The following is a 27,156-nucleotide window of genomic DNA, read 5'->3' as shown; positions in this document are numbered from 1 at the left end:
ACATCGCGCTAAATCGCTTGACGGTACGTTTTTGCCAGTAGGGTGGTAACTAATCACGGCCGAAGCCTTCCTAGGGCCTAGTTACCGCCCTACCGGCAAAGACGTACCGCCAAGCGATTTAGCTTTCCGGTACGATGTCGTATAGAAACCGAAAGGGGTGTGGATTTTCATCCTACTCCTAAAGAGTTAGCACGCTTCCATCTCAGATTGAATCATCACTTACCATCAGATGATTTCTTGAAATGCACATAACTGAAAAGTTGGAGGTGCAAGCCCCAGACCGGATTCGAACCTACGCCCTCCGATCGAAAGGCAGAGGTCATTTCACTGGGCTATCACGTCTTTTGTAATTCACTAAGTAATTAAGATAATATTAAGGTAATTAATGAAACACTAAGAAAAGTCCAGGATTTTATTATTTTTGTCCCTTATCAATCTAGAATAGTTTTTTTTATTTACAAAACATAATTTTCTTTTTGTACTGAATTTCATTAACATAATAAAAATGTAAATACCGTCAAATATAAAGTATTTTTGGGTTTGTATCGCTAATTATAGACTAGACTCCGTGCCACAAGAAAAGTCCCGCGGCTAAAACCTGAACTAAAATTGACAGCGCCCCCCCCCCCCCCTTTTTCTCCGAAACTACTGAATCAAAAATTTTGAAAAAAAAAATACGAAAGATGCGCTTTCTGCTTAAAGATATCCAGAAAACTAAAATTGAGGCAGCGCTTTACACAAATGACTATTATAGACCGCCATTACCCAATGACAATGAGCGACATTAAAACATTAGCGCCGCATCTACGGGACTTTTTTCGTGGCGCGAAGTATACCTGTAGTAGGTATCTAACTATTTTAATGTTATTCAGATACCTAGCTTTGTTTTAAAAATTGGCTCAATGCACGTCATGACGTCAATTAAGCCGGATTTACATATCTCTGACGTGTCGTGTCGCGACGTATCAGAACAGAATCGGTATTATACATTTTGTATGCGGCACATCAGAAGCCATCACGACATGTCACAACACATAAGTGTAAACGTTGCCATACAAAATGTATGATACCGATTCTGTTCTGAGTCGTGACGACACGACACGTCAGGCAAGTATAAATCCGGCTTTAGTCTGATTGATTTTGAACTCGTCTAGGGAGATGACCGAGTATTTTTTTGAACCCTTAAATAAAACCGGGGCTCTCAATTATGGGTTGTATGAAGCGTGAACCAAATTGATTAAACAGTCTTATCATAAACAAGCCATCCGGTATCGAATTTAACTACTTATTAAATGAGTCTCAAGCGAGTCGCAGGGATTCGCTGGATGCAGGTGGCTCAGTATCGTGATGTTTGGAAGTCCCTACAAAAGGCCTATGTCCTGCAGTGGACGTCCATCGGCTGACATGATGATGATGATGATGCAATGAGTCTTATAAGTTTGAATTCGTCTTATATGGAATTTGATCAATGAATTTACTTATTTACTATTAAATCGATGAAGTCCTTTATCACAGTAACAATAATTTTGATAATATGTTAACAAATACAACCTCCCATAGTTTTATAGTTGATACATTAAAATTATACTATATATATATTTTAATTATTCTGTATTATATACGTCTAGTTGGAATGATTCCAAACACTTTACAGGTACTGCTATGTAAAAAATATTTTATGAAATTAATAATTTGTGTTTGATTAAATATTTAGGTCATAGATTAATAGAGCCAAACAGCACCTGATTTGCCTCAATGGCATGACGCTACAGTGATGTAAAGTGTTATTCAGATAGCATGGGTACGGTAACAGTCGTCAGTATGAAGTTATCCGGTCTATTATCGTGAATCGCGGCAAACTTCCAAGAGTGAAACTGTCACCCGCACCATTCTACATGAAACGAACTGTAGTGGGAGTATGTACAGACGTCTACACAAAGAATCCTAAATGCTAAGTGGTTTTATTAAGCTATGACGTATGGCTCTTATGACGTAATGTATTCATATAAAACTGGGAGGAATTTTATTGTAAGAATCAATTCGTACTCGTACTAATATTATGTTCACTGGTCACCAGTCGCTTTGTTCTCCTCGTTTACATTCGGCAGAAAGTAAACAAGCCCCGCCAAGCCTGTAAAAGTGTAAACATTGTAAATTAATGTTTATTCTTAAAGCTCCATCATCAACATCAACAGCGTTTAAGGCTTTAAGCACAAGTAGAGTAAGATCCCAGTGCGATCTGATACATTTTATTAGGTATTTCACTGATTCAGTTTCATCCTCCTTAAGTTCTTAGGTTTTGAGTAGCATCATATGTGCTTTGAATACTTGCTAGTTTGTGGAAACTTGCTCTGTGACACCTGAGACATGATAACCCTGCTACAGGTGCTAGTTTGTGGATACTTGCTCTGTGACACCTGCTACAATAACCCTGCTACAGGGCTATTATGTATCTCGGTGTGCCATTCAAATTATGAGTCACTACATCATATTTTCGTTTATGCAATAACTTAAAATCGTATTTTCAAGGAAATTACTTAAGTAGTAGGCAGTATAAATTAGTAAGATTATTTCAACGAAAAACCGTTAATTACGTATTACGTATTTTCGTTAAAATAATGATTTTAAATGATGTAAACTGATGTAGACAAGATAATTTCGTTGAAATAACTATGTTGGATGATCACAATTACGAAAATATGATGAAAAACGATGTAGTGACGTACTATTTGAATGGTACACCGAGTTACAGAATAACCCAGCTGGCCAAGTACCAGGGGAAAAAGGCAAATAAATGAAAGTTGCACGTATGTTACGCAACTACTCAAAGATGTCTGGACTGTCAATTGTCAATATTGTAGGCAATATTATTAGCATATTTATGGCAAGATTGTCCCTAAAGTAATAATGCTGTCATATTGCCGGAGTAAGACTTACACCTATGTGTAACTGTTGAATACTCGTCCATTATGATATCAATTTACGTAATTGTTAGTGTTAAATCTTGAAATACAAGTTACGAAAAAAGTTGGTAGATATATGTGAGACGTGTCGCGTTTGTTTTTTTTTTATTGATTTCACCGGCCTATCCACGCTGCTCATTCTGTATCATTCTTTATTTTGTGGGTAATATATGCAATGTTTGTAATAAAATTCCGAAACAAAAAAGAATAACATAAAAATGAAAACACACAGATAACCATCGATCGTAGATCGTTAGATTGGCCTTAAAGCGTCGCGGAATTGTCATTGGTTTCGCACAATTATTAAATATTTTTTGAAGTCCACGTCACACAGCATGCGCTTGTTACGATAAGATAAGATGTGCACGTCTTTGTGTAATGGTTTGGGTAATTTTACGGCCTCCGTGGTGTCCTGGGTTCGATTCGGCTGGGCAGATTGAGATTTTCTTAATTGGTCCAGGTCTGGCTGGTGGGAGGCTTCGGCCGTGGCTAGTTACCACCCTACCGGCAAAGACGTACCGCCAAGCGATATAGTGTTCCGGTACGATGCCGTGTAGAAACCGAAGGGGGTGTGGATTTTCATCCTCCTCCTAAGTTAGCCCGCTTCCATCTATACATCATCACTTACCATCAGGTGAGATTGTAGTCAAGGGCTAACTTGTAAAGAATGAAAAAAAAAAATAATGGTATAAAGTTGTTCCGTCTATAGTATATAGAGAGGCCCATCTAACGATTTTTATCGATGCAGATTGAACACAAAAGAATAAAATAAGATGTGCGTGCACGTCTTTGTGTAATGACATAAAATTGTTCCTTCTATAGTATGGAGGAGCCCATCCATCGATTTATATCGATGCAGATAGAACAAAATGACTCCATATACATACCAAGCGCAACAAGAGACGTAGCAATGAATGGAGCCATACATCCCATGCTCAGCAATATAGGGAATATGATATTTCCACTCAGAGATCCGATCCGACCGACCATTATAATTATTGAAACAGCCAATGCTCTGGAATAAATAAAAATAAATATATTTGCATGTAAAATGAAAAGAGGGGATTGTTGTGCGGTTATGAAATGTTTTTACACCCACGGGCATACAAATAGTTTATCAAAAGGCACCATTTGTTGTATAACACAATATGAGTGGCTGTGATTGCGTAATATTGAATATTGAAAATTATATTTCTGAATATTGCAACTGAAATAAATTTTTAACTCTTACGTTTTCATTCAATTTCATTCATTTCAATATAATGTAACTGGATTACAATAGCTTTCTTGGTAACAATGGACCACACCTCTGACGATGTGACATGGTCATATAAATACATTTTCAGAGGATACTGGAGGACTATTCTGTTACGATGTTTTGTATAACTCATAAGGGCAAATTTTCGAATTCACCTCCATCTTTCTTTTTTAACTCCCAACGCAAAAAGATGGGTGTTATAAGTTTGACGTGTCTGTCTGTCCATAGATGGCACCATAGCTCCCGAATGGATGTAGCGATTTAAAATTTAGTTTGTTTTGTATGAATGTTATTTGCGAGTGTTCTTAGACATGTTTAATGAAAAACGGTTGAGCGGTTAAAAGTTCTGGGGATCGAAAGTGGGGAAGAATAACCGAATGTCTGCAAATATACTCAAATGAAAGCGCACTGAAAGAGAATATTGATGACTTGATCGAGAGTGTAATTATAATTAATCATTTCATGATGATTATCTATAGTAGGTATAGTGTGGAAAAAGAAAGAAGTGAATTTGGAACTCGCATTTGCGAGTTGTACAAGACATAGTTACAGAACTGTCTAGAGATATGGATTAAAGATACGACTACTAAAACTGTTCACATGTGGGCAGGAAATATTAATACACTTACGGGTATACAAATAGTTTATCAAAAGGTATTCAAGCACTCAATATGAGTGGGTGTTATTGTATAAGTTTGAGTATCGAAATATATTTTGTCGAGTTGCAACTGAAATGAAATTTTAAAATGCTGGGTTATATTTAAAGACAAAGCGATATTTTATTACGATCGCATCGTACCTACGTAAATATCAATGGCCTTCGTCCCTCACACTGTGACTTGGTAAGGAGTGCAAATTTTTCATTTAATGATAATATATGCCTTGACTGTGATTTCATCTGATGTTAGTGCAACGTCACTAAGTCTGATGGAAGCGGGCTTATTTGGAAGAGGTACGTGTTTATTCTACTTATACCTCTGATGATTTCTACGCGACACCGGAATGCTAAATCGTTTGCCGTCAAAGATTTTATACTAGTAGATATGTTATTAACACGTCGAAACTGAGGCGCAGAATTATGGCTTCTCATAGTAAACAACGAAAGTTAATTCAACAAATAATACTTACCTTAATATTATCTACGAGTATAATGTCGAACTGTGTGTTTAGAATGTGTAAAAGCTAGTGGTTACATAAATATAATATAATCACTTTTTGCGGTGATTTTGTAGGCACGTAGGCAGTGTTTAATGTCACTGTTACGGTACGTCTTTGTCGGTAGGGTTAATTAGTCTCGGTCTGGCTATAGTCAAGGGCTAACTTGTAGCTATAGTAAAAAAATCCGTAAGGAGACTTATATAAACTGTACACATTAAATACTGTTCACAATGAATAGCAATTTTACTATACGCCGTAAATAATAGTCCACCTGCTGGCCTATTTACTATTTTGGTCTTTATTATCATCCTATTAAAATGAACATCAACTCTTTTGAGAAATATCATTTACATATATGATATCCACCACTATGCACCATATAACATTTGTTTATATAATCTTATCTCAATTTCGTATTATGTCAACTAGCACACGTCAAAGATAGTGAATTAGCCTGCTGTAGCTATGCAAATAAGTAAGACGGTAGAACTTCCCCTGCGAAATTCTCTCACATAAAGGCTCTACTACTGCGTATGTTGTACTTCCAAGAATTAGTCGAATACATGCAACATCGAAAACCCAACCGAATATTCGTTATTGAAACAAAAAATATCCGAAACCAAAAAAAAATCCGACACTGAAATTTTTCTAAATGATTGAATTGATGTTCTTCTTGGGTGATGCTGGAAGGTTATGTAACTTAAGTTTACCTAGGTAAACCTACCTAGTATTGTTTACTCAAGCTTTAGGGTAAAGCCCAAAAATGAAAGCAACTTCATTTTTATTTGCGGCTTATAACAACATCTAGGTTTACCCAACCCAATCTGGGTAATGTAAGATTAATTGAGAAATTAAAAATTAACTACATTGATAAATTATCTTATCAATACTTTATTATTACCTATAAAGAGGTAAAGTTTGTAAGGTTGTAATCTTTGAAACTACTGAACTGATATATACCTATATTTCATCCCCCTATTCCCAAGGGAACGGAAACTATGCAGATGAAAACGCGGGGCGTATGCTAGTCAGTTACATAACATTTTTTTTAATTCTTTACAAGTTAGCTGTTGACTACAATCTCACCTGATGGTAGATGATGATGCAGTCTATCAAGGTAGCGTGCTAACTTGTTAGAAGCTGGACGAAAATCCACAGTGTTGTTTATTTTATAATAAATATTATAAAACAAACGACAACTGTTGAGGATAAAATACACTCAACAGATATAAAACAAGGAAAACTTACCGTAACGTCGTAGGAAACACTCTAACAAAGAGGTTTTGCTGTAAACTCAGCGCTGTCTGCAACAGTCCACAAGTCGCTGACATGAGGACAGCGATCACTATGGACTGTTTGGTCCAATACAAGGAGCCAGAACATATAGAGCACAGTATCAGGATTATAAACATTAGTGTTTTCTGTCCCACACTGTTGACGAGGCACGCGCTTATCACCACGAATACCAGCGAGATGCACCCCAATATTATTCCGTTCATGTATGTTTCACTGCCGCTCAGTTTCTGAAAAAAAAATCTATATCTATCTGGTCGAATTCTATACATTTATTCGCAATTTGAGATTTTACTTATACCATTTGTAACACCAAACGTTACCGTGGCATAGAGTACTATTAGCGCCATCTAGAATCTATACTTATAATACGAATTCTGTACATTCTGTACATTGAAGATATTTTGAAATTTTTTGTTGGGGGGCATTATAAAGTCGATACTGAAGCTAAAATTTTTTTTTTCGATTTTTGTCTGTGTCTGTCCGTGTTTTTTTTGGTATTTGGTCATCACGCTGAAACTACTGAATGAATTCAAATGAAACTTGGCACGGTTTAATACCATAATACGGAGGTTAGGTTAGGATACTTTTTATTGCGAAAATAAAATGAGAAGGGGGTGAAATAAAGGTTGAAAGTTTGTGTGGAAAGTCCTTCGTTTTTAGAGTTACAGTTTTAAAAATTTGTTCATAAATCATAAAAAAAATCGAAACATAATGTAATTCAAAAATTTTGAAATATCAACCCATAAAGTGGGTGAAACAGGGCTTGAAAGTTTAAATTGATTTCCACGCGGACGAAATCGGGTTTCCGTTAGTATCGTCCTTGTATGTGGGTAAACGTTAACTCAAAATGGATTTAACGGTTGTTTTGATGTTTTTTGTTTGTTAACAAATAATATAAACAATATAATATAAACAATAATATAAACAATATAAAAAAGAACAGGTATGCCGTATAATTTGTAATTGAAGATTTTCGGATGAGATAGACCCATCACCTTATTGGTGGATTGGTAGTGGAGGAGCTATCCCAGGGTAATTTTTAAAAATCGGTACATTTTTGCCCCATTTAACCCAACTCAATTTAATAATAAATGATCCCTACTATCACCCCTTATGGGGATCGCTATACGTTTTCAGTGATCCTGTATAGTGATTCTCTCCTTTATTATTATTTTTTTTTTTTAATTTTTAACAATGTCAATATAAATATAAAATACAAAACACTATTAAACATTTATAAAAAAAACAACCCTCCCGCTGCGGGACATTTGAGTGCCCAAGCAACCGGTCAGGGCTCCAAAGTGAGGAACCTCCTCACAATACGCGCCGACTCAAGAATCACTAACTTTTGTATCTGACTCTTGATCCAACAGTTAAGCGAAAGCTTCTTAAGATGTTGATAGCTTTTCTCTATAAGACAATTGATTGAAACAACTATCTGAACAATAATATTTGACTCAACATTCCACATGGCGGTAATCTCGTGAGCAAGGTCCAAGTATTTTGATACTTTTTCCTTTTCGGCTTTAACCAGATTATCGTCATGTAGAACAGTAATATCAACAAATATTGCTGTATATTCCATTATTAACATACCGGTATACAGATGCCCGGTTCAGTCATATTCCTCATTGCTCTAGACTGTACTTCCTTCAGTCCTTCCATATAATCAGTAATCATTACACAAAATGGCGCTGACTCTCCGTTGCTTTTGCTGTAGTTCTCGATTATGGTGGATATCTGCGGGTACCATAGTCTTAGAGATGTGAATCTGTATAGTAAATTTTTGTTTATGTATATTCTTTGATAGTAATATTAAAGACTAGCGAATAATAAGAATGAGCCGTATATATGGATATGACCTCTGCCTCCAATTCCGGAGGATTTGTGTTCGAATCCGGTCTAGAGCATGCGCCTCCAACTTTTCAGTTGTGTGCATTTTAAGAAATTAAATATCACGTGTCTCTAACGGTGAAGGAATAAATATCGTGAGGAATCCTGCATACCGAAGAACTTTCTTAATTCTCTGTGTGAAGTCTGCCAACCCGCATTGGGCCAGCGTGGTGGACTGAGCTCTGCAGTGAGCTGACTATGGGTTGATAATGATGATGATGAATATTAAAAACTATAGCACATTAACAGAGTCAAAAATTTGCAGGGCATGGAAGAAACACTTTCAACAAAGTGCCCTGTAAAATTAAACAAATAAGAAGCGTTAAATACAATACGTTTTCAAATATTAGTTGATACTTTACTGATAAAATATATAGAACGCTTGCAAGACACGTTAATAATAGGTACATGCGAAGACATAACTTCTATCTGAGATGAAATAACTATACGCATAAGAAATAAGAATTAATCTAATCATCATTAAAAATAACTACTCACACAATAAGTCCTGCAAAAGTAATGAATGAAAACAGTAGAAGTTTATAAATTAGGGGTCTCCTAAAGAGTTCTTTCACTTCGATCAGGGCGTTAACCAGTTGTTTCTTGAGGCTTATGACGTCAGTCGGCTTAATAGTTCCAGACGTGTTGAATGATAGGATCTGAAAGGTAAATAATTTCTTTATTATCGGATCTAATGCATAATCTGAAGCTACTGTTACACATGCTCATTTGAAGCACGAAAGCATGCTACTATTGAGCAGTTGCTACTTATTAGCATGTATATCGCAACATTGCTAATAATGAGCATGCTTATTTCGAGCTTGCTCAAGAATCAACAGTCGTGCGATTTATGAGCATGCTACTTGCTGCGCGGGTGTAAGAGGTCGTGCTTTTAGCGCGTCTGAACAGGTTTGCTTATAGAGTATGCTAGTCGATCAGCATAACTATTCTGTATTCTCTTCACCTTCATCTCTCCCAGGAGCGATAGATATAAATTAGCATGTATAATTAGAATGTATGCTTTGAGCATGCTTATTCAGGAGCATACTTAAAAATAGCATGCTTTTTGCTAGCATACTTAGTAGCACGTTTTTATCATTTGTAACAGTACCATAAAGCTATTTTACTTCTAAATTAAAAAAGTGCAACTATGAGAAACAAACTAATAACCCAAAAATTAAGGGCACAAAGGAGATAATAGTTATAATCTAGATAAAAATTCATGATGATTATAATGATGCTAATGATGTTGATAGAAATATGATATGCCTTAAAAGAACTTACAGGAAATGAATCTCGATCGTTCCCAGTATTCATACTGTATATGGTTTTGAGTACTTCCAAGGCTTCCTTCTCCTGGCCATGCGACAGGAGGAACTTCGGGCTCTCCGGTAAATAGTAATACAGAATGAACGCCAGTAAACTCCATATTGAACATATGTAGAGGTAAATGTTCCACGCGTGCAATTCTGAAACATAAAAATAATAATATCAATACATATAAATAAAATATAAGTGTCTGTCTGCAAGTTTTTCAAAATTTAAGTGCTTTCACGAAACCAACTCATTATGAGTTGGTTTCTTCAAGCTTCTTAAAATTTTTATGTCTGTCTGCCTGTTTGTCCGGAATAATTTCTGAAATGGCTGAGCCGTTTTAACGAGGTACGTACGTAGTTACTGGTAGATAAAGGATCATGGACAATGGCTACACTTATCCTTTAAAAATCCATGGTTTCCTCATGATTTGTGCAAAATAGAATTTCATGCGTAGAAAGTCACTGGCATCCCTTAGTATTACTAGTAAATATAGATTACCGACATGTGGCGGTAACGTAATGATAGTCGTTGCAGTTGATGTTCTTATAGTGAAAAATTGGATCAAGAGTCGGATACAGAAAGCAGTGACACTTGAGACGGCCCGTAATATAAAGAGCCTCCTCTTCACTCTGGAGCCCTGACCACTGGTTGCTTGGGCAATCAAAATTGTTTTTTTTTTTTTTAATTTTGATAATGTTTTGTATATTTTGTAGTTTATAAGCCTTGTTAAAAATTTAAAAAGAAAGTAAAAAATAAATAATTATATAGATAAAATAAATCGAATGCAAGACAGACGCAGTCGCGGCCGTGCACTAGTAATATAATAATTTTCATCGTCAAACAACACAATCTTGATGATTAAGTACACAGAACATACAACATCAGTATTTATCTTAAATGTTCCTCTTATCTCAAAATCATTGCTCTTCTGAATAACATTATGTAGACTCTTGATTAGGAAAGATTTATTACTCTGAACCTAATACCATAATGATATAATACACTACAGCTGCACCACAGTATATATTTACTGTGGCTGCACTGTTATTAGGTCCACTGTAGTACCTACATAACACGTATAAAATATCGGAAAAATACTTTCTTTAATCGTTAATGAATTAAGCATTCCATGACTGAAGCTTTGCATCACTCGAGTCAATCTATAAAATGTAAAATGCTGAACCGGGAACCGAACTAGGGGACCTTTTAGTTGAAAACCATTATCGAGCCATTTCTTTGGAATTTATTTAAAAAATCCGCTATAGTGTTTTTCAGATAGGAAGGGTACAGTGACAGATGCTGTCATGTGTCACGCATATGAAGTTTCGTATTATTTTATAGATAAAATGTATGGCGGATGACGTTGTAATTGCTTGAGGGGTACCGCCCACTTTAGAGAAGGGCCTTGTGACGTCAAACAGCAATATATTCGGTAAGGTTTAAAATAAATCGAACAAATTAATTCTAGAATTTTGTCAATTATGATATTTATGTATAATGTTATTTATACAGCAGCAACAGTTATAATTGTTGTTTTATATATGTTATTTATGTTAAAATAACAATATAAAACAACAATTAAAGCTGTTACACTGTTAATTAGATAATCACTGTTGTTTTAAAGTCCTTTGATACACAATTCTATCCACTTTTTACCCGACTGCAAGAAGGGTTATGTTTTTCGCGCGTATCTTGTATGTATGTATGTATGTATGTAATATTCTGTATTACCTCATATCTTCCAAACCGCTGGACGGATTTTCGTAATTAAGATATAGTTAGATTAGTCTTAATAACCCAAGTGTTCTTAGATAGGTGAAATTTAAAAATTACCAACAAGACGACTGTGAGACGCTATAGACTCGAGGTGAAAAAAAAAATTTTTTTTTTAATATTGCAACATGGGTATCAAATTCAAGGGCTTTTTGAGAGGATTTCAAAATGGTATATCATGGCCATGTTAAAAAAAACTACAATTAGAAAAACGTTATTTATTAATTATCTAGCAATATACGCGAGGCGGATGACTATGGGTGCGAGGTTTATGAAGTGAAGTTTTAGAACACCTAAAATAGACTAAATTTTATATTTATTATAAAAATTGGACAAGTGCGAGTCGGATTCACCCACCGAGGGTTCCGTAGATTTTTTACATATTTACTTAACTTCGGTTGGACGTATACATTATCGTAATTTGTAACATGTAACAAACGTAACAAATAAATCCGAAATTCACCATCTATCTTAACTAAAAAGTGTGAAATAAATAAATTAATTAAACAAATAAAAAAACCCGACTGCATAAATGGTACAAAAACTGAAAAGAAAAAAAACAAGCTCAGTCCAGAAGTGTAGAAAGCAATTAGAAAACAGTCGGGACCTATTAAAAAATGTAGACGAAAATCATTCTATTCAATGTAATATTTATTAGTTTTACTTTTAACATCTCAGTCCTCAATGACACGACAATCTTTTCCCTCTTAAAAGCCCGGTGACAGGTGACAGTTGACAGTTGTCAGTCGCCACAGAAAACAGCTACCAAGAAAGGTGGCTGTTTACATATGTATACTTATAGTGAATTTTATTTATCTATGACACAATTATTTATTAAAACTATATTTCAAAGTGTTTATTAATTAAACCTCGTAAACCTGGATAAATTTATGTGTATGTGCAATAACTTAAAAATATAAAATTCACGCGATAAAAGCTATGCAATAGCTTAAAAATAAAGACGTCACAGTCGGGTACATTATCTATTTGTTATCGTTAGTAAAACTAATTTAAAATTTTTCCCCTTCGAAAATGTTACTTGTATTAAAATTGACACAATATGATAAAAGTGTCGTTTACTATAATTTGACAGTCATGTCTGTTTGTACCTCCCCCAGGAGCTGTTCCTCGCGGGTTTTTTAACACCTTCATAGGAAAATGGCAAAATATTAAAAAACCGACATAACAACACATTTTTTTTAATTTTTGTGTCTTTTATCTTACCCGATGTCAATACTATCTGAGTTGGCTTATAACATCAAGTGAAATTGCATTCAAGCGATAAGCAATCAAAAAAGTATTATGTAAGTGTTATCTAGTGCAGTCGCATTGTTATTGTTGAAAAATATCAAATGCTATAAAAATAATCATATCAAATACTAGGAAACTATTTAAACCAATGATAACTTTATACTATAGATCGGTTACGTCCCTACAAAATCACAAATTGCACAATTTTGTCTTTAATTCTAATATATATTTATGAATATGACGACATCAAGCGAGTTGCAGGAATTCGCTGGATGCAGGCGGCTCAGGTTCATTATTTGGAAGTACCTACAAAAGGCCTATGTACAGCAGTAGACGTCCATTGGCTTATGTGATGATGATGATGATGATGATGATGATGATGGTGATGATGATGATGATGATGATGATGATGATGAATAACAATAAGTCTTACTTACCAAAGTATCCCTCCCATACAACCACATGTATAGGAAGGGGTAGAGATACCCATGCTAGCAATGCTGCTATGATCAGAGAAGTAGAGGCAAAACCCGAGTAAGCCAGCAGTACTCTATCTCTTACATGAAACGGTGTGAACTCAGAGAGCATTGACGATATAGCGCTAAAACTCAAACTTAATCTGAAAATAAAAAAAAATTATAATAATTAAAAATACATTTTAGCAATATTAAGTTTAACTCGTGGATTAATGCGAGTCATCTTCTAAATCGTAAATATAATTACTTATAAACGAGCTGTCATTAAAGTGCTTTTAAAATTATTAAGTTCTCCATTTGAACACTAATATATTAGCACTATATCTATAAATTAGCACTATTCTGTAAATTTAAATGTATCTATTTTATAAATAAATTTGCCAACCCAGTCAAGCTTCGCCTTTCTTATCCCTACTCCACACTACTCTACCTCTACCCTACCCCTCCCTTCCCTACTCTACACCTACCTTACCCGTACTCTACCCCTAGCCTACCCCTACCCTACCCCTACCCTACCCCTACCAGACCCCTACCTCTAAGATAACTTTCATCATAAGAATGTAAAAAACAGCTTTTTATTAGCGTTTATTTTATTAGAATTTTAAATCTAATTATTTTAAGAGACACTGGAAGAAGATTAATTTATTTTCTTCATTGCTTGAACACTTTTAAGTAGGTAGGTACGTATATAATACGTACCACTAAGCTACAGTTCTAGTTCTAATTTATCGAATGCCTTGAAACAAAAAAAAAATAATCATTATGCGCATTAACGCTAATATTAATGTATGCATTGATACTTGATAGTCGATGCATTTGGGAAGTGTGCTCAGGAAATACATATAAATTTAGTTCCGCCGTCACTTTTCTGCAATATTATCTTATTCATTGACAACGGATGAAATGTTTGCATCCTGGTTTCTAAAAGCAAGGTTTTTGTAGATTCGTCTTTCAATGATCTAGTTTTATCGTTTATTATCTTATAATTTTTGTTATTATTAGTAGGTATACACCTCCAAACTTCTCAGTTGTGTGCATTTTAAGAAATTAAATGTCACGTGTCTCAAATGGTGGATTACATCGTGAGGAAACCTGCATACCTGAGAATCTTAATTCTCTACGTGTGTGAAGTCTGCCAACCCACATTGGGCCAGCGTGGTGTACACTATTATTCTAACAGTATTGAAAAGATACATTGTAATGCCTGCCTTCCAACCTTCCGAAACAGTGGTAATCTCTTTACATATATAAAGTAAGCCTACTATTAGTAGGTATACACTATTATTCTAACAGTATTGAAAATATACATTGTAATGCCTGCCTTCCAACCTTCCGAAACAGTGGTAATCTCTTTACATATATAAAGTAAGCCTACTATTAGTAGGTATACACTATTATTCTAACAGTATTGAAAATATACATTGTAATGCCTGCCTTCCAACCTTCCGAAACAGTGGTAATCTCTTTACATATATAAAGTAAGCCTACTATTAGTAGGTATACACTATTATTCTAACAGTATTGAAAATATACATTGTAATGCCTGCCTTCCAACCTTCCGAAACAGTGGTAATCTCTTTACATATATAAAGTAAGCCTACTATTAGTAGGTATACACTATTATTCTAACAGTATTGAAAAGATACATTGTAATGCCTGCCTTCCAACCTTCCGAAACAGTGGTAATCTCTTTACATATATAAAGTAAGCCTACTATTAGTAGGTATACACTATTATTCTAACAGTATTGAAAAGATACATTGTAATGCCTGCCTTCCATCCGAAGCAGTGGTAATCTCTTTATATATATATAAAATAAGCCTACTTAAAATAGAATTTTTACTTGACATGAGATTGATTTCAAAAGCAAGTAAATAGTTTAGTTTAGTGTTTCAAATGTATCTCCAATCGTTGACGATTCTTTTAAAACATAAGTTATCTATTATGATTGCAATTTTCACTTTTTTAATGTTTTTTTTAAATATATTTATCGAGATGAGCAAATAAAATTTTAAAGTTAGATTTAAGTTACATTTTCTTTTTTTTTTTTTATTCTTTACAAGTTAGCCCTTGACTACAATCTCACCTGATGGTAAGTGATGATGCAGTCTAAGATGGAAGCGGGCTAACTTGTTAGGAGGAGGATGAAAATCCACACCCCTTTCGGTTTCTACACGGCATCGTACCGGAACGCTAAATCGCTTGGCGGTACGTCTTTGCCGGTAGGGTGGTAACTTGCCACGGCCTAAGCCTCCCACCAGCCAGACCTGGACAAATTAAGAAAATCTCAATCTGCCCAGCCGGGGATCGAACCCAGGACCTCCGTCTTGTAAATCCAATGCGCATACCACTGCGCCACGGAGGCCGTCAAAACACTAGATACTAGATACTATATTTAATTGTTAATGATGCTTAAAAGTAAAGAAACAACCCTTGTAAAATGAAAATCATACTAATCAAATGCCACATCGAAACTTTCATAAACAAGTTATATGGATATACTTATCCTTATATGTTTACAGAAAAAAAAGCCGATTCATTAATTATTTAATTTTACGTATCTTTGACAAGAGATGATAATTATCTTTGTACAAATAGGTCTTGGGTAATCAGAAGCTGCTATTTGAACAATATAGCTGATAACAAATTACACCATGTCAAATGTGATAAATTTTATAATCATTATAGAATTTAACAGTGCAAGATTTTATCTAGACTATTAAAATATTATGGGGAAGTTTAGTATTCTGATAATAAATTAGCTTTTTTTAAATGTACCTCAAAAGTATGTGAAAAATGAGCACGATGAATTACTATATCTATACTAATATTATAAAGCTGAAGAGTTTGTTTGTTTGTTTGATTGATTGAACGCGTTAATCTCAGGAACTACTGGTCCGATTTGAAAAATTCTTTCAGTATTAGATAGCCCATTTATCGAGAAAGGCTATAGGCTCTATTTTATCCCCGTATTCCTACGGGAACGGGAACCACGCGGGTGAAACCGCGCAGCGTCAGCTAGTAAAAAATATAAGGAGAGAAGACCTTTTGTTTATTTGTTTGGAACCGAATATTTTTTTAACCGATTTTAATAATTCTTTTACTAATACAGAGCTATATTATCATCAAATATCGAAAGCTATATTGAATCCCATATTCCCCACATGTAAAGGGCAAAACCGCAGAGCGTCCGCTAGTGTTGTATAGCTTAGGAGTTCCTATACTACCTACCAACCTATATACCTAACAACTTTACTCCAACAATAATAAATAAAAAATAAATGTACTTAAACTATACACATCACTATCTAGCCCCAAAGTAAGCATACAGAGTAGCTTGTATTATGGGTACTAAGATAGTTGATATAATAATATTAATATACATTTATATACTACATATAAATACTTATATAATATAATATAATATATAAATACACACAGACACTGGAAAATACCCATGCTCATCACTCAAATATTTTCCAGTTGTGGGAATCGAACCCACGGCCGTGGATGCAGAAAGCAGAGTCACTACCCACTGCGCCACGCGGCCGTCAAACACTAGTTTCCTATGTTATTACACCGCTGCCAGTTATACGCAAGTTTTGTTGATACTGTCCCCGATGTTACGCAAGGATCCAAATTCCAATCGAAAATCAGGAAGTGAGTCTCGTTCAGCTACCAATATTTGACTTATAATAGTTACAAATTAACAGAGCAAGCACAGAATAAAGATAATACAGAATGAGTCTTTACAAGCAGCGTGCTGAACCCATAAAAAAACCGAACCTCACGCGTCTCCTTGACATCAACATACTTGGAATACACAATTTTTTTCATAATTTGTATTTAAAAATTTAACACTAACATCAATTACGTAAATTAATTTAATAATCACTAATTACCAATAAAAATACTCCATCTTATTTCTTTAATTTTTGTGAACAGTTTTTAATATACTTAAAAACATAAGACGCCATTTTTCTTGATTAATATTGAAAGGTACGACGTTTCGTGTCATGCTGAATCGAGAATGTATTCGTTTTTAAATTTCCTATTCGAAGCGGCTACGACACTTTCGTGTTGCGTACGCTCTATCTGCCTGTTATTGATAAATCTGTGAGGGCAAGTTACATAATTGAAACATATTTAAATTAATAGACTTTATCAATACAATAAAAAATAAATCCTCTTCCTCATGTTTAATATAGTTCGATATTTGCTTACGATTTAAATAACCTCGGTCAAGTACATGAAAATAATTGAATGCAAAGGCTTCAAATCTGGTTTTAAATTAAGTATCGTGTTTACTGTATTAACTAATTGACACTTAAAATATTTTTGAAATTAAATAAACATGTTTGTTTTGTTGAAATATTTTATCATTAATTAAATAAACGTTATACCTGCAACCAATGATGTTAAATACTGTTAGATGTGTTAAAAAATGAGGTGCTCAAAAGAGGAAATTTCCACTTCTCAATGTTAGTTGTGGTCAACAAAGAACGTTATTTAAACAAATAATACCTAAATATCGTCTACAATGTCGAGTTGTGTATCCAGGAAGTGTAAAAACTATATATACTAAATAAATAATGGTATTAAAGACAAAATTGTGCATGTGTGCGCTCAGTTTTGTAGCTTTTTAACCGACTTCAAAAAGGAGGAGGTTCTCAATTCGGTCGGTATTTTTTTTTTTTTTTTATGTATGTACACCGATTACTCACGCCTGGGCCGATTTCAAAAATTCTTTTTTTGTTTGAAACGGTGTAATCCCCATTTAGTCCCATTGCCATCATATCAAGATCTGATGATGGAATCCTGGAGAAATTGAGGGGAACTTTTGAAAATTACATGGGTGTCTAGTGTGTTCGTATAATTTTCAATTTAGTACTTTTAAGCACTACAATTTCATGAAGGTTTAAAATCGATCTGATGATGGAGCCATAAAACAGACGAGGGAACTCCTCGGCGATTTACAGCAGCTACCTTGTGTTTGGGCTTCATTAATTTGTATTCATGAGAACTTTCGATATAGATAGGTTGTGACTGTCGTTTAGGGGTTTGGTGATGAAGACCAAAGACAATTAAGGGAACTCCTTAACAGTTTACAGTAACTACCTTGAGTTTGGCCTTGATTAATTCTTATTGCTGAGAACTTTCTACCTATATGAGTTATGTCTCTTATTAGGAGTCTGATGATGAAGACCAAGGTCAATTAAGGGAACCCCTTGACGGTTTACGGTAGCTACCTTGTGCTTGGGCTTGATTAATTTGTATTGCTGAGAATTTTGTACCAAGATGGGTTGTGACTGTCATTAGGGGTCTGATGTATTCGTTTGAGATAAATTTTTACACTAACTAAAAATGGAAAAATAATAAAAATTTTAATAAAAAAAATACAACCGACTTCAAAACCTAAAAACGTACCCACTAAACTAAAAAGTGAAAAATAACATCATAATATGTTCTACCTGCTGATCAGTATGAAGGCGGTGCTTAGCCGGTGTTGTCTTAATGTAAGCCATTTCTGACAGGACCAAATGAAACAACACTGTCTGCAAAATCTATCTGTAAGATATTCTCACATGGCTTGAATTAATACATCACCGGCTTAGCACCGCCTTCATACTGATCAGCAGGTAGAACATATTATGATGTTATTTTTCACTTTTTAGTTTAGTGGGTACGTTTTTAGGTTTTGAAGTCGGTTGTATTTTTTTTTATCCGAATAATTAATTCGGATCACTTTTTGCGGTGATTTTGTAGGGACGTAGCCGATCTATGATAAAAAATTATCATTGCCAACAACAAATTCACTAAAAGCCTTTTATTCGCGGAGTATACGTATAAAAACGCCGCGAACACAGAAACCGTTAAGTTGGAATAGTAATTACATATGTGTGGATGTAGATGTAGTTGTAGGGGTTAAGTTCTCAGGTGGCAAATCAAAAACAAAAATTTTGAAAATCAAATTTTTGGAAATATTTTTTTAGATTTAGGATAAGGTTTAACGAACTTACTACTTTTTCTGACTGGTTTTTACCAGTGACCAACCAAAAGGGTTGTGGATATTCATCCTACTCCTAACAAGTTAGCCCGCTTCCATCTTAGATTGCATCATCACTTACCATCAGGTGAGATTGTAGTCAAGGGCTAACTTGTAAAGAATAAAAAAAAATCTTAAAACGCACCTAACTGTTAAGCTGGAGATGCATGGACCGGATCAGATTCGAACTCTCCGAATTGAAGGCAGACGTTATATCCACTAGGCTATCATGGCGGGTACTTTTTACTATAGTAATATTATAAATGGGGTACTTACGAAATACCTTCAATGAGTTTTATAAACAACATCATCCAATAAGTTTGGCTCGACCCTTCTATTAAAGTGCCAATAAATATCCCAACGTTTCCGCCTATCAAAAATATTTTCCTACCAAACGTATCCACTAGGAACCCTGTAAAGAGGCTGGCACCTATTTGTCCTGAAAAGAAAATGTATATCTATACTAATATTATAAAGCTGAAGAGTTTGTTTGTTTGTTTGATTGAACGCGCTAATCTCAGGAACTACTGGTCCGATTTGAAAAATTCTTTCAGTGTTAGATAGCCCATTTATCGAGGAAGGCTATATATAATACCTGTATTCCTACGGGAACGAGAACCACGTGGGTAAAACCGCGCGGCGCCAGCTAGTTTGTAATAAACGCAAGCCATATACATATTAGGTACAGTGTCATTAACACTATAATACGACTTTCTACGCCTGCGTCATTACAATAGGATATAGTCTGGCAAGTTCATTGATGACACTCCCATGATATGCGGGCGACGGGGGAAAGACTGCGCGGGTGTGAAATCGTGCGTGCGGGAAAGTGAGGTACATCAGTCGTGGGTTTTTCATTCGTCGCTACACGCCCCCCGGCGCGCGCAGACCATCGGGAGTGTTACAAACGAAACTGCCAAGTTATAGTTGACTCATGTCAAATTTAATGTAAACAATATTAATTTCGCATAGTACATGGATCAGGGAACTGAAATATATCGTTATTCGATATTTTAATTAATAAAAGTTAAATTATATTTCTTATAAAATTAATTAAAAATAATGTTTTTTTTTAAATTAAAAATCATGTTTTTTTTTTAATTTTTGAAACGTGAAAAAATCTGTCGTCCATTTTGTGACGTCACAATGTCAAACTATTACTGTTAACTAATATTTTTGTCAAACGCTTCGTTTGTAAGGGATTTGTTATAGTGACGTCTTTAAACAGTTAAAATATATACTATCATGGCTGACAACCGTTTTGGATTTTACTGCCACAAACATATACCTACTAAAATTTTCATGTAATCACGTTTCAAAAAATTAAAAAAAAATGTTTAGTAGAATGTTAGAACTATTTAACATTTTCAAAAAGTGTCAACTAGCTTACTATCATCAAATTACTGTCATTTAAAAATACTTGTCATAAAGTTTACCTAAAAACGGTATCGCATTTAACAATCCCTTGAACATTATGGTCATTTTCAGGTCACATTCAGCCACTGGAAGGATATACGATGACGTCGTGGTCACCAGCATGGCAGCAAAGATGGAGCATAGAGTAGCAGCGAGCAGCAACAAATGGAATTTTCCAAATTTACACAGCGTCAGGGCGTCTTCTAAAACCTTCATTGCGTCTCCATCGCCTTTGCTCGGTTGAGCTGTAACAAAAGAAATAGTTCAAGTCTGACGGCCTCCGTGGGGTAGTGGTATGATTTAGGTTTTCTTAATTGGTCTATATCTGGCTGATAAGAGGCTTCGGCCGAGGCTAGTTACCACCCTATCGGCAAAGACGAACTGCCAACGACTTAGCGTTCCGGTATGATGTCGTGTAGAAACCGAAAGGGGTATTGATTTTCATTCTACTCCTAGCAAGTTAGCCCGCTTCCATCTTAGATTGCATCATCACTTACCATCAGGTGAGATTGTAATCAAGGGCTAACTTGTAGAAAATAAAAAAAGACGGTTTTAGATGCAAGTACGACTATACACCCAGGTGGACTTACAATGTCAAGCGATTTCCAGGGATTCGCTGGATGCAGGTGGCTGTTTGGAAGTCCCTACAAAATACCTCTATGTCCTGCAGTGGACGTCCGTTGACTGATATGATGATGATGATACCGATAATAGTCAACTTTCCAGTTGTGTGCATTTTAAGAAATTAAATATCACGTGTCTCAAACAGTGAAGGAAAAACATCGTGAGGAATCCTGCATACCAGAGAATTTTCATGATTCTCTGCGAGTGTGAAGTCTGCCAATCAGCATTGGGCGTGGTAGACTATTGGCCTAACTCTTCTCATTCTGAGAGGAGACTTGAGCTCAGCAGTGAGCCGAATATGGGTTGATAATAATCATGATGATGATGAGTGGGGTTAGAACCTATAGCCTCTCGGTGTTGATTCTACCCATATTAGTCCCTACACAGGCGGACACTTCAAACGAACAAATACAAGGAAATATAATTAAAATTCCAAAGAAAATGTTTATATCAATTTAAAAAGTACATTTGATTTGGGCAATTAAATTAAAACTTAATTAATAAATTATACTCAAAGCAAACAGGAACCTGTGTAAAATATTTGTAAAATTTCAACTCGCTCGGATAAAAATTCCGGCACTTTCTGATTTTATGCGAAATCAAAAGCTGAATTCTCCGAATCAAAATTTCACGGAAATGCCTGAACTAATACAATTATGCAACTGCATACGATTGCAAGTTCAATGATAGATAGAAAAATAATTTACCAAGTGAACCACATGTGGCAAAAAAGAACATCCTGTATGTTAACCACATGTGGTATCAAGATATGCATCTTTAGGTCACATATGGTATTCACAAAACACAGAGTCGCTCTGTGAGCGAGAAAATCGATAGTAAGACATTTTGTTTTGAAATTACCATCGCGGACTTTTTTGTAGAAATATTCCAACATGCATGTGGAATGTTGTTTTACGAATATATTTATATACAGAGTGTCCTGTAATTAATGGATTAAACACAAATGGTAGATACACGATGGTGTATCTAGCATTCATTTTGGTGCATCTAAAGACCAATCTGAATAGTTTTAAAAAAATCCCTAGGGTGACCAAGTTGTATTTTTTTTCGGATTTTTCAAATATTTCTTTAATGAAACAGGTTTTTAATGAGATAGCTGCTTTAAGATAAGATTTTAACGATCTGATTTTTGTTAATCATTACGGATTAAATTACCAGCGTATTATATTACTACTATTACTATATTACTATTTTAACCCATTTCAAAAAAAGAAGGAGGTTCTCAATTTGACGCGTTTTTTTTTTAAAGTTTGTTACCTCAGTGCCGTCAAACTGGTCATCAGTTAGTACATAATATGATATATAGAACTTAGAATGATATTATTTTTCGCTTTTTAGTTTAGTATGTTTTATGTTTTCGAAGTCGGTTGAATTTTTTTTATTAATTTTTTTTTAATAATGTTTTATTTGTTTTGTAGAAGAAGCTTTGAATTTATCTATTAATTATTTTTCTTTCATAAAAATGATCGGATTCATAAAAATTGTTCTGTAAAAAAATGTATGGAGCTGAAGTGTATCGTCATTTTAAAAACTTGTACACTTATCGAAATTTGTAAATTGGTATAAAATTTGTGTCTACTCTTTGTATTTACAAAGTTGCTGGTAAAAATGTAAAATACCACCCGTACTCAAGAAACTCGTAACTTTATCTTCAATTTATTAAGAAATCCATCAACAAACACGTGGTCACCACAATAACATCACCATTCACCACCTTTCCAACGCCCTGTTGCTATTTTTTGAAAAAAAAAGGAACACTACATTTTATCGTCCGACTGGAGATTCGAACCCAAAAACACATGTCACGAAGTATAAACACCAGAACCAAGCGGGCTTTTAGTGATTGACAAAATACAAACGCGAATATATTTGGATTTGGACATGTGCCAATACAATTCACCAAAAATAGAACAATGCAATCAGCATAGATATACCTAAACATTTGAATTTCACATTATATGCAAGTGTATTTCTTGCAAGTTTTAACCGACTTCAAAAAAAGGAGGAGGTTCTCAATTCGTTTTCAAATATGTTTTTTCTCGACTCCAGTAGTTTATATCATAAAGTTTTAAGATTTTCTGACGGTTCTTTCCCGTGGTGGGAACCTAAAATCTCTGTCGTCGCGGACGTCCGAAGGAGTTCCTAGGTTTGAAAGATTCAAATACTTACTTGGTTTATCTTTATTTCATACTAGTTTCGTGTGAGAACACGGGGATAATATCCCATGACACTCGCAAATAATGTACCTTTCTAGTGGTAAAATAATTTTCAAAATCGGTTCAATACATTCAGAGTACACCCTACATCACCACAAGTTTTACCTCTTTATAATATTAGTATGGATACACCAGTAACACAGTTGATAACTCGTTTGATGTATTTTTACCATAAACAAGTATTTTTAAAGTTAAACTAAATAAATATTATAGTTTTGCGTCAACGTTTCTGATTAGAACTGCTAAGATGTGGAGTTGCCGGGGATGATCTACGGATCCGAGACTTGGTTAACTGCTGAGATGTGGAGTTGCCAGTTCCGGACGGATCCGAGACTTGGTCCCTAACTATGAGCCTTATTAGAAGGCTCAAAGACACTCAGCGGGCGATGGAGCGAGCTATGCTTAGAGTTTCTCTGCGTGATCGAATCAGAAATGAGGAGATCCGCAGAAGAACCAAAGTCACTGATACAGCTCAGCGAGTCGCAAAGCTGAAGTGGCAATGGGCAGGCCACATAGTTCGAAGAGCTGTTGGCGTCCCAAGGTGCTGGAATGGCGACCCCGCACCGGAAGGCGCAGTGTTCCTCGACCCCCCACTAGGTGGACTGAGAACATCAAGAGGGTTGCAGGGAGCCGCTGGATGCTCGCGGTTCGAAACCGTTTTGTTTGGAATTCAATGCAAGAGGCCTATGTCCAGCAGTGGACGTCCATCGGCTGATGATGATGATGATGATGATGATGATGATGATGATGCAAGTATATTACTTGCAAGTTTTAATAGACTTCAAAAAATTAATGAAATTAATTCGACGCGTATGTTTTTTCTCGACTCCAGCACTATAAATCATAAAGTTTAAGGATTTTCTGATGGTTCTTTCCTGTGGTTCTTTCAGAAACGATTTCAATTAATACGCTTGGCTTGGCACCGTCCTCAAAGTGATCAGAATATAGCACATGTGATGTTATTTTTCGCTTTATAGTTTATTTTTGTGTCGATCGAATTTTTTTGTAAAAAGATTTTAAATTCTTTACAAGTTAGTCTTGACTACAATCTCACCTGATGGTAAGTGATGATGCAATCTAAGCGATACTTTACGTGCAAATGTGTTATAAATATATTTAAGTATTTAGGTTAAGTTAAAAGTATTTTTGGCTTACAGTAGAATAAGTGTGTTTTGATTTATAGTGTTTTGCTGGTTATGCCATTCTTGTGGTCAGCTCGATTTGAAACCAGAGATAACACTCTGAGTCAGCGTAAACGCGTTTGTCTAACACTGCAAATATATTTACGTTTCATCAATAAGTATATTGTAACTAAATGTCAGTTAATAATCACACTTAGTCAGCATTAATTTTGAAAATATTTAAGGATAAACACATGATAGAAGTTATAACTCAACTGCATGGTTCTAACAACGTTAGAATACGAATAATTAATACTTATCAATGATTCATCATCATCGCCATCGTCATCAACCCATGTTCGGCTCACTGCTGAGCTCGAGTCTCCTCTCAGAATGAAAGGTGTTAGGCCAATAGTCCACCACGCTGGCCCAATGCGGATTGGCAGACTTCACACACGCAGAGAATTAAGATAATTCTCTGGTATGCAGGTTTCCTGACGATGTTTTCCTTCACCGATTGAGACACGTGATATTTAATTTCTTAAAATGCACACAACTGAAAAGTTGGAGGTGCATGTCCCAGACCGGATTCGAACCCACACCCTCCGGAATCGGAGGCAGAGGTCATATTCACTAGGCTATCACGGCTCTATCATCGCCATTAATAACCCATATTCGGCTCACTGTTGAGCAGGATGAGAGGGGTTAGGCAGATAGTCCACCACGCTGGCTCAATGCCCAGACTAAACAATAATTTACAAACGTGTGTGAAGTCTATCACACAAGTATAGAAATAAGAAAATCCTCAGGTGTGCAGGTACAGTAGAGAAATAAGAAAATTCTCAACTTTCAAGAGTAAAACGAACTGACGGACGCACCATGCTACAGCGCACGAACTTTATACAGTAAGTACACTGCTCTTCATGGTAGGTATTCGGTAGGTATATTCGTTTTTTCGATCATCAAACATGGTTATTTAAACTAAATGACTGTTATCGCCGTGTTACAACGACTTGCGGTGCGGACGGCTTCAGTGCGCTCGTGGCGTTCGAGCCGTCCACATCTCTTGTTGTGTAATTCTTTATTATTATATTACTTGGTTGATGGGCAGGGAGAGTGACTTGAGTGGAAAAGGGGAGTGCTAGATATCTGTCAAAGGCGCCTTTAACCCTACTCACATCGTTCACAAGTACGTGACGTCACTCAAGGTCATTCTCTGCCATTGTAGGGTCTTATTTTGGTTACAGTATGATTTTTTAATTAAGTTGTTCTGACAAGTGTTGTGAATCGTAACCTTTGTTCGACATTAGTTTTCTTATTTTTGTAATCACCTTTGAGTCCACTAAAATGACTTTGTCAGCATCCTTTTATCAAGAGATAGTGTTATATACGAAAAACCGTTGTGTTAGATGATCGTAAAAACAGATTTTTACGATCACCTAACATAACGGTTTTTCGTTAATAACATTACTACTTGCTACAACCACCACTATACTTATGAAACTTTACGTAAAGTTACGTTAATAAGGTGGCACGAGTGTTTTCATTAAAAAAAAAAAACAATGTGAGACAACTTAACGAAACAAAACGAAAATACGTTGAAAACGAAGTAGCTACTTACGGTCAGTTTCTTCATCCCAAGTAACAGTCAAAGTAACGTCATAAATCAAAAGTGACGGTCTTATTCACTGAAAAATAAGGTCTTCTTTACTGCTTACTACTTTTACTGTTGTTGCTTTACATGAAGAAACTGGCAAAAACTGGAAAAGTCTGTTAGTAGCTCATGTTCATAAAATCAAAATCAAAATTCATTTATGCTTCGTTTACAAGCACTTTTGAAACGTCAGAAACATTGTGAACCTTTTCAATCATACCTCGAGATAGATGATTGACATGCTGATACGCTATGGGTTGCAGACAATTATCATAATTTGTTGTTACTCTTACCTTTATTTGATAAAACTTTCGCCATTTCCCTAAGATACAAAATTCACTACAATATTTTATTTTAATAAATCACTTTATTTTCATACTTTTAACACTACAAACACTTGTAGAAAACACTTCCATAAATTTTTATCTCTTCATTTCACACGTGTCATGCACAAATCTATTAATACACCTAAATGCACGTAATATGTTTTGAACACATGCGTCGCTTCTTAGCCCACTCATCACACTAAGCACAATCTGTGTTTTACTCAGCGATTTTAGTAATAAATAAAGCGATTACTTCGCAAATATAACAAATACTAGTTATTTAATGAACAAACACGATAATAGAAATCATCTGCGTATGCAAAATTTCGCAACATATTTGAATTATG

General features: G+C 35.2%; 1 protein-coding gene across 3 annotated transcripts; it reads right to left on the bottom strand.

The window, feature by feature from the left end:
• Nucleotides 1–398: 398 nt before the first annotated feature.
• LOC112049420 (synaptic vesicle glycoprotein 2B) lies at nucleotides 399–27,156 on the bottom strand. 3 transcript variants are annotated; one of them, XM_024087294.2, is made up of 11 exons: nucleotides 26,777–27,148; nucleotides 26,451–26,517; nucleotides 20,868–21,092; nucleotides 19,708–19,870; nucleotides 13,347–13,528; nucleotides 9,853–10,037; nucleotides 9,067–9,227; nucleotides 8,272–8,446; nucleotides 6,628–6,902; nucleotides 3,851–3,978; nucleotides 399–2,131 (listed from the first exon to the last, which is right to left on the bottom strand). In XM_024087294.2, exons 3-11 carry the CDS (start codon nucleotides 21,061–21,063, stop codon nucleotides 2,064–2,066), a joined length of 1,533 nt encoding a protein of 510 aa, XP_023943062.1. In that variant the 5' UTR covers nucleotides 21,064–21,092; nucleotides 26,451–26,517; nucleotides 26,777–27,148; the 3' UTR covers nucleotides 399–2,063. The 3 variants fall into 3 exon arrangements, with proteins under 3 accessions (XP_023943062.1, XP_023943061.1, XP_052744376.1); XM_024087293.2 differs by lacking the exon at nucleotides 26,451–26,517 and having other exon boundaries at nucleotides 26,777–27,146; XM_052888416.1 differs by lacking the exons at nucleotides 3,851–3,978; nucleotides 26,451–26,517 and having other exon boundaries at nucleotides 26,777–27,156.

Source organism: Bicyclus anynana, chromosome 22, assembly GCF_947172395.1.
Source record: "Bicyclus anynana chromosome 22, ilBicAnyn1.1, whole genome shotgun sequence".
Classification (NCBI taxonomy): Eukaryota; Metazoa; Arthropoda; class Insecta; order Lepidoptera; family Nymphalidae; genus Bicyclus; species Bicyclus anynana.
Note: the sequence above shows the minus strand (reverse complement) of the source record. Positions and strands in the feature narration are given on the sequence as shown.

What these genes read in the sequence shown, in the direction of transcription:
- LOC112049420 (XM_024087293.2), bottom strand. Translation starts at nt 26,801, where the DNA reads ATGGCGAAAGTTTTATCAAATAAAG. An exon ending in AAACTCATTGAAGGTATTTC is followed by an intron (nt 13,529 to 19,707) that starts GTAAGTACCCCA and finishes TTTTATTTTCAG; the next exon opens with ATTAAGTTTGAGTTTTAGCG. An exon ending in TGTATGGGAGGGATACTTTG is followed by an intron (nt 10,038 to 13,346) that starts GTAAGTAAGACT and finishes TTTATGTTTCAG; the next exon opens with AATTGCACGCGTGGAACATT.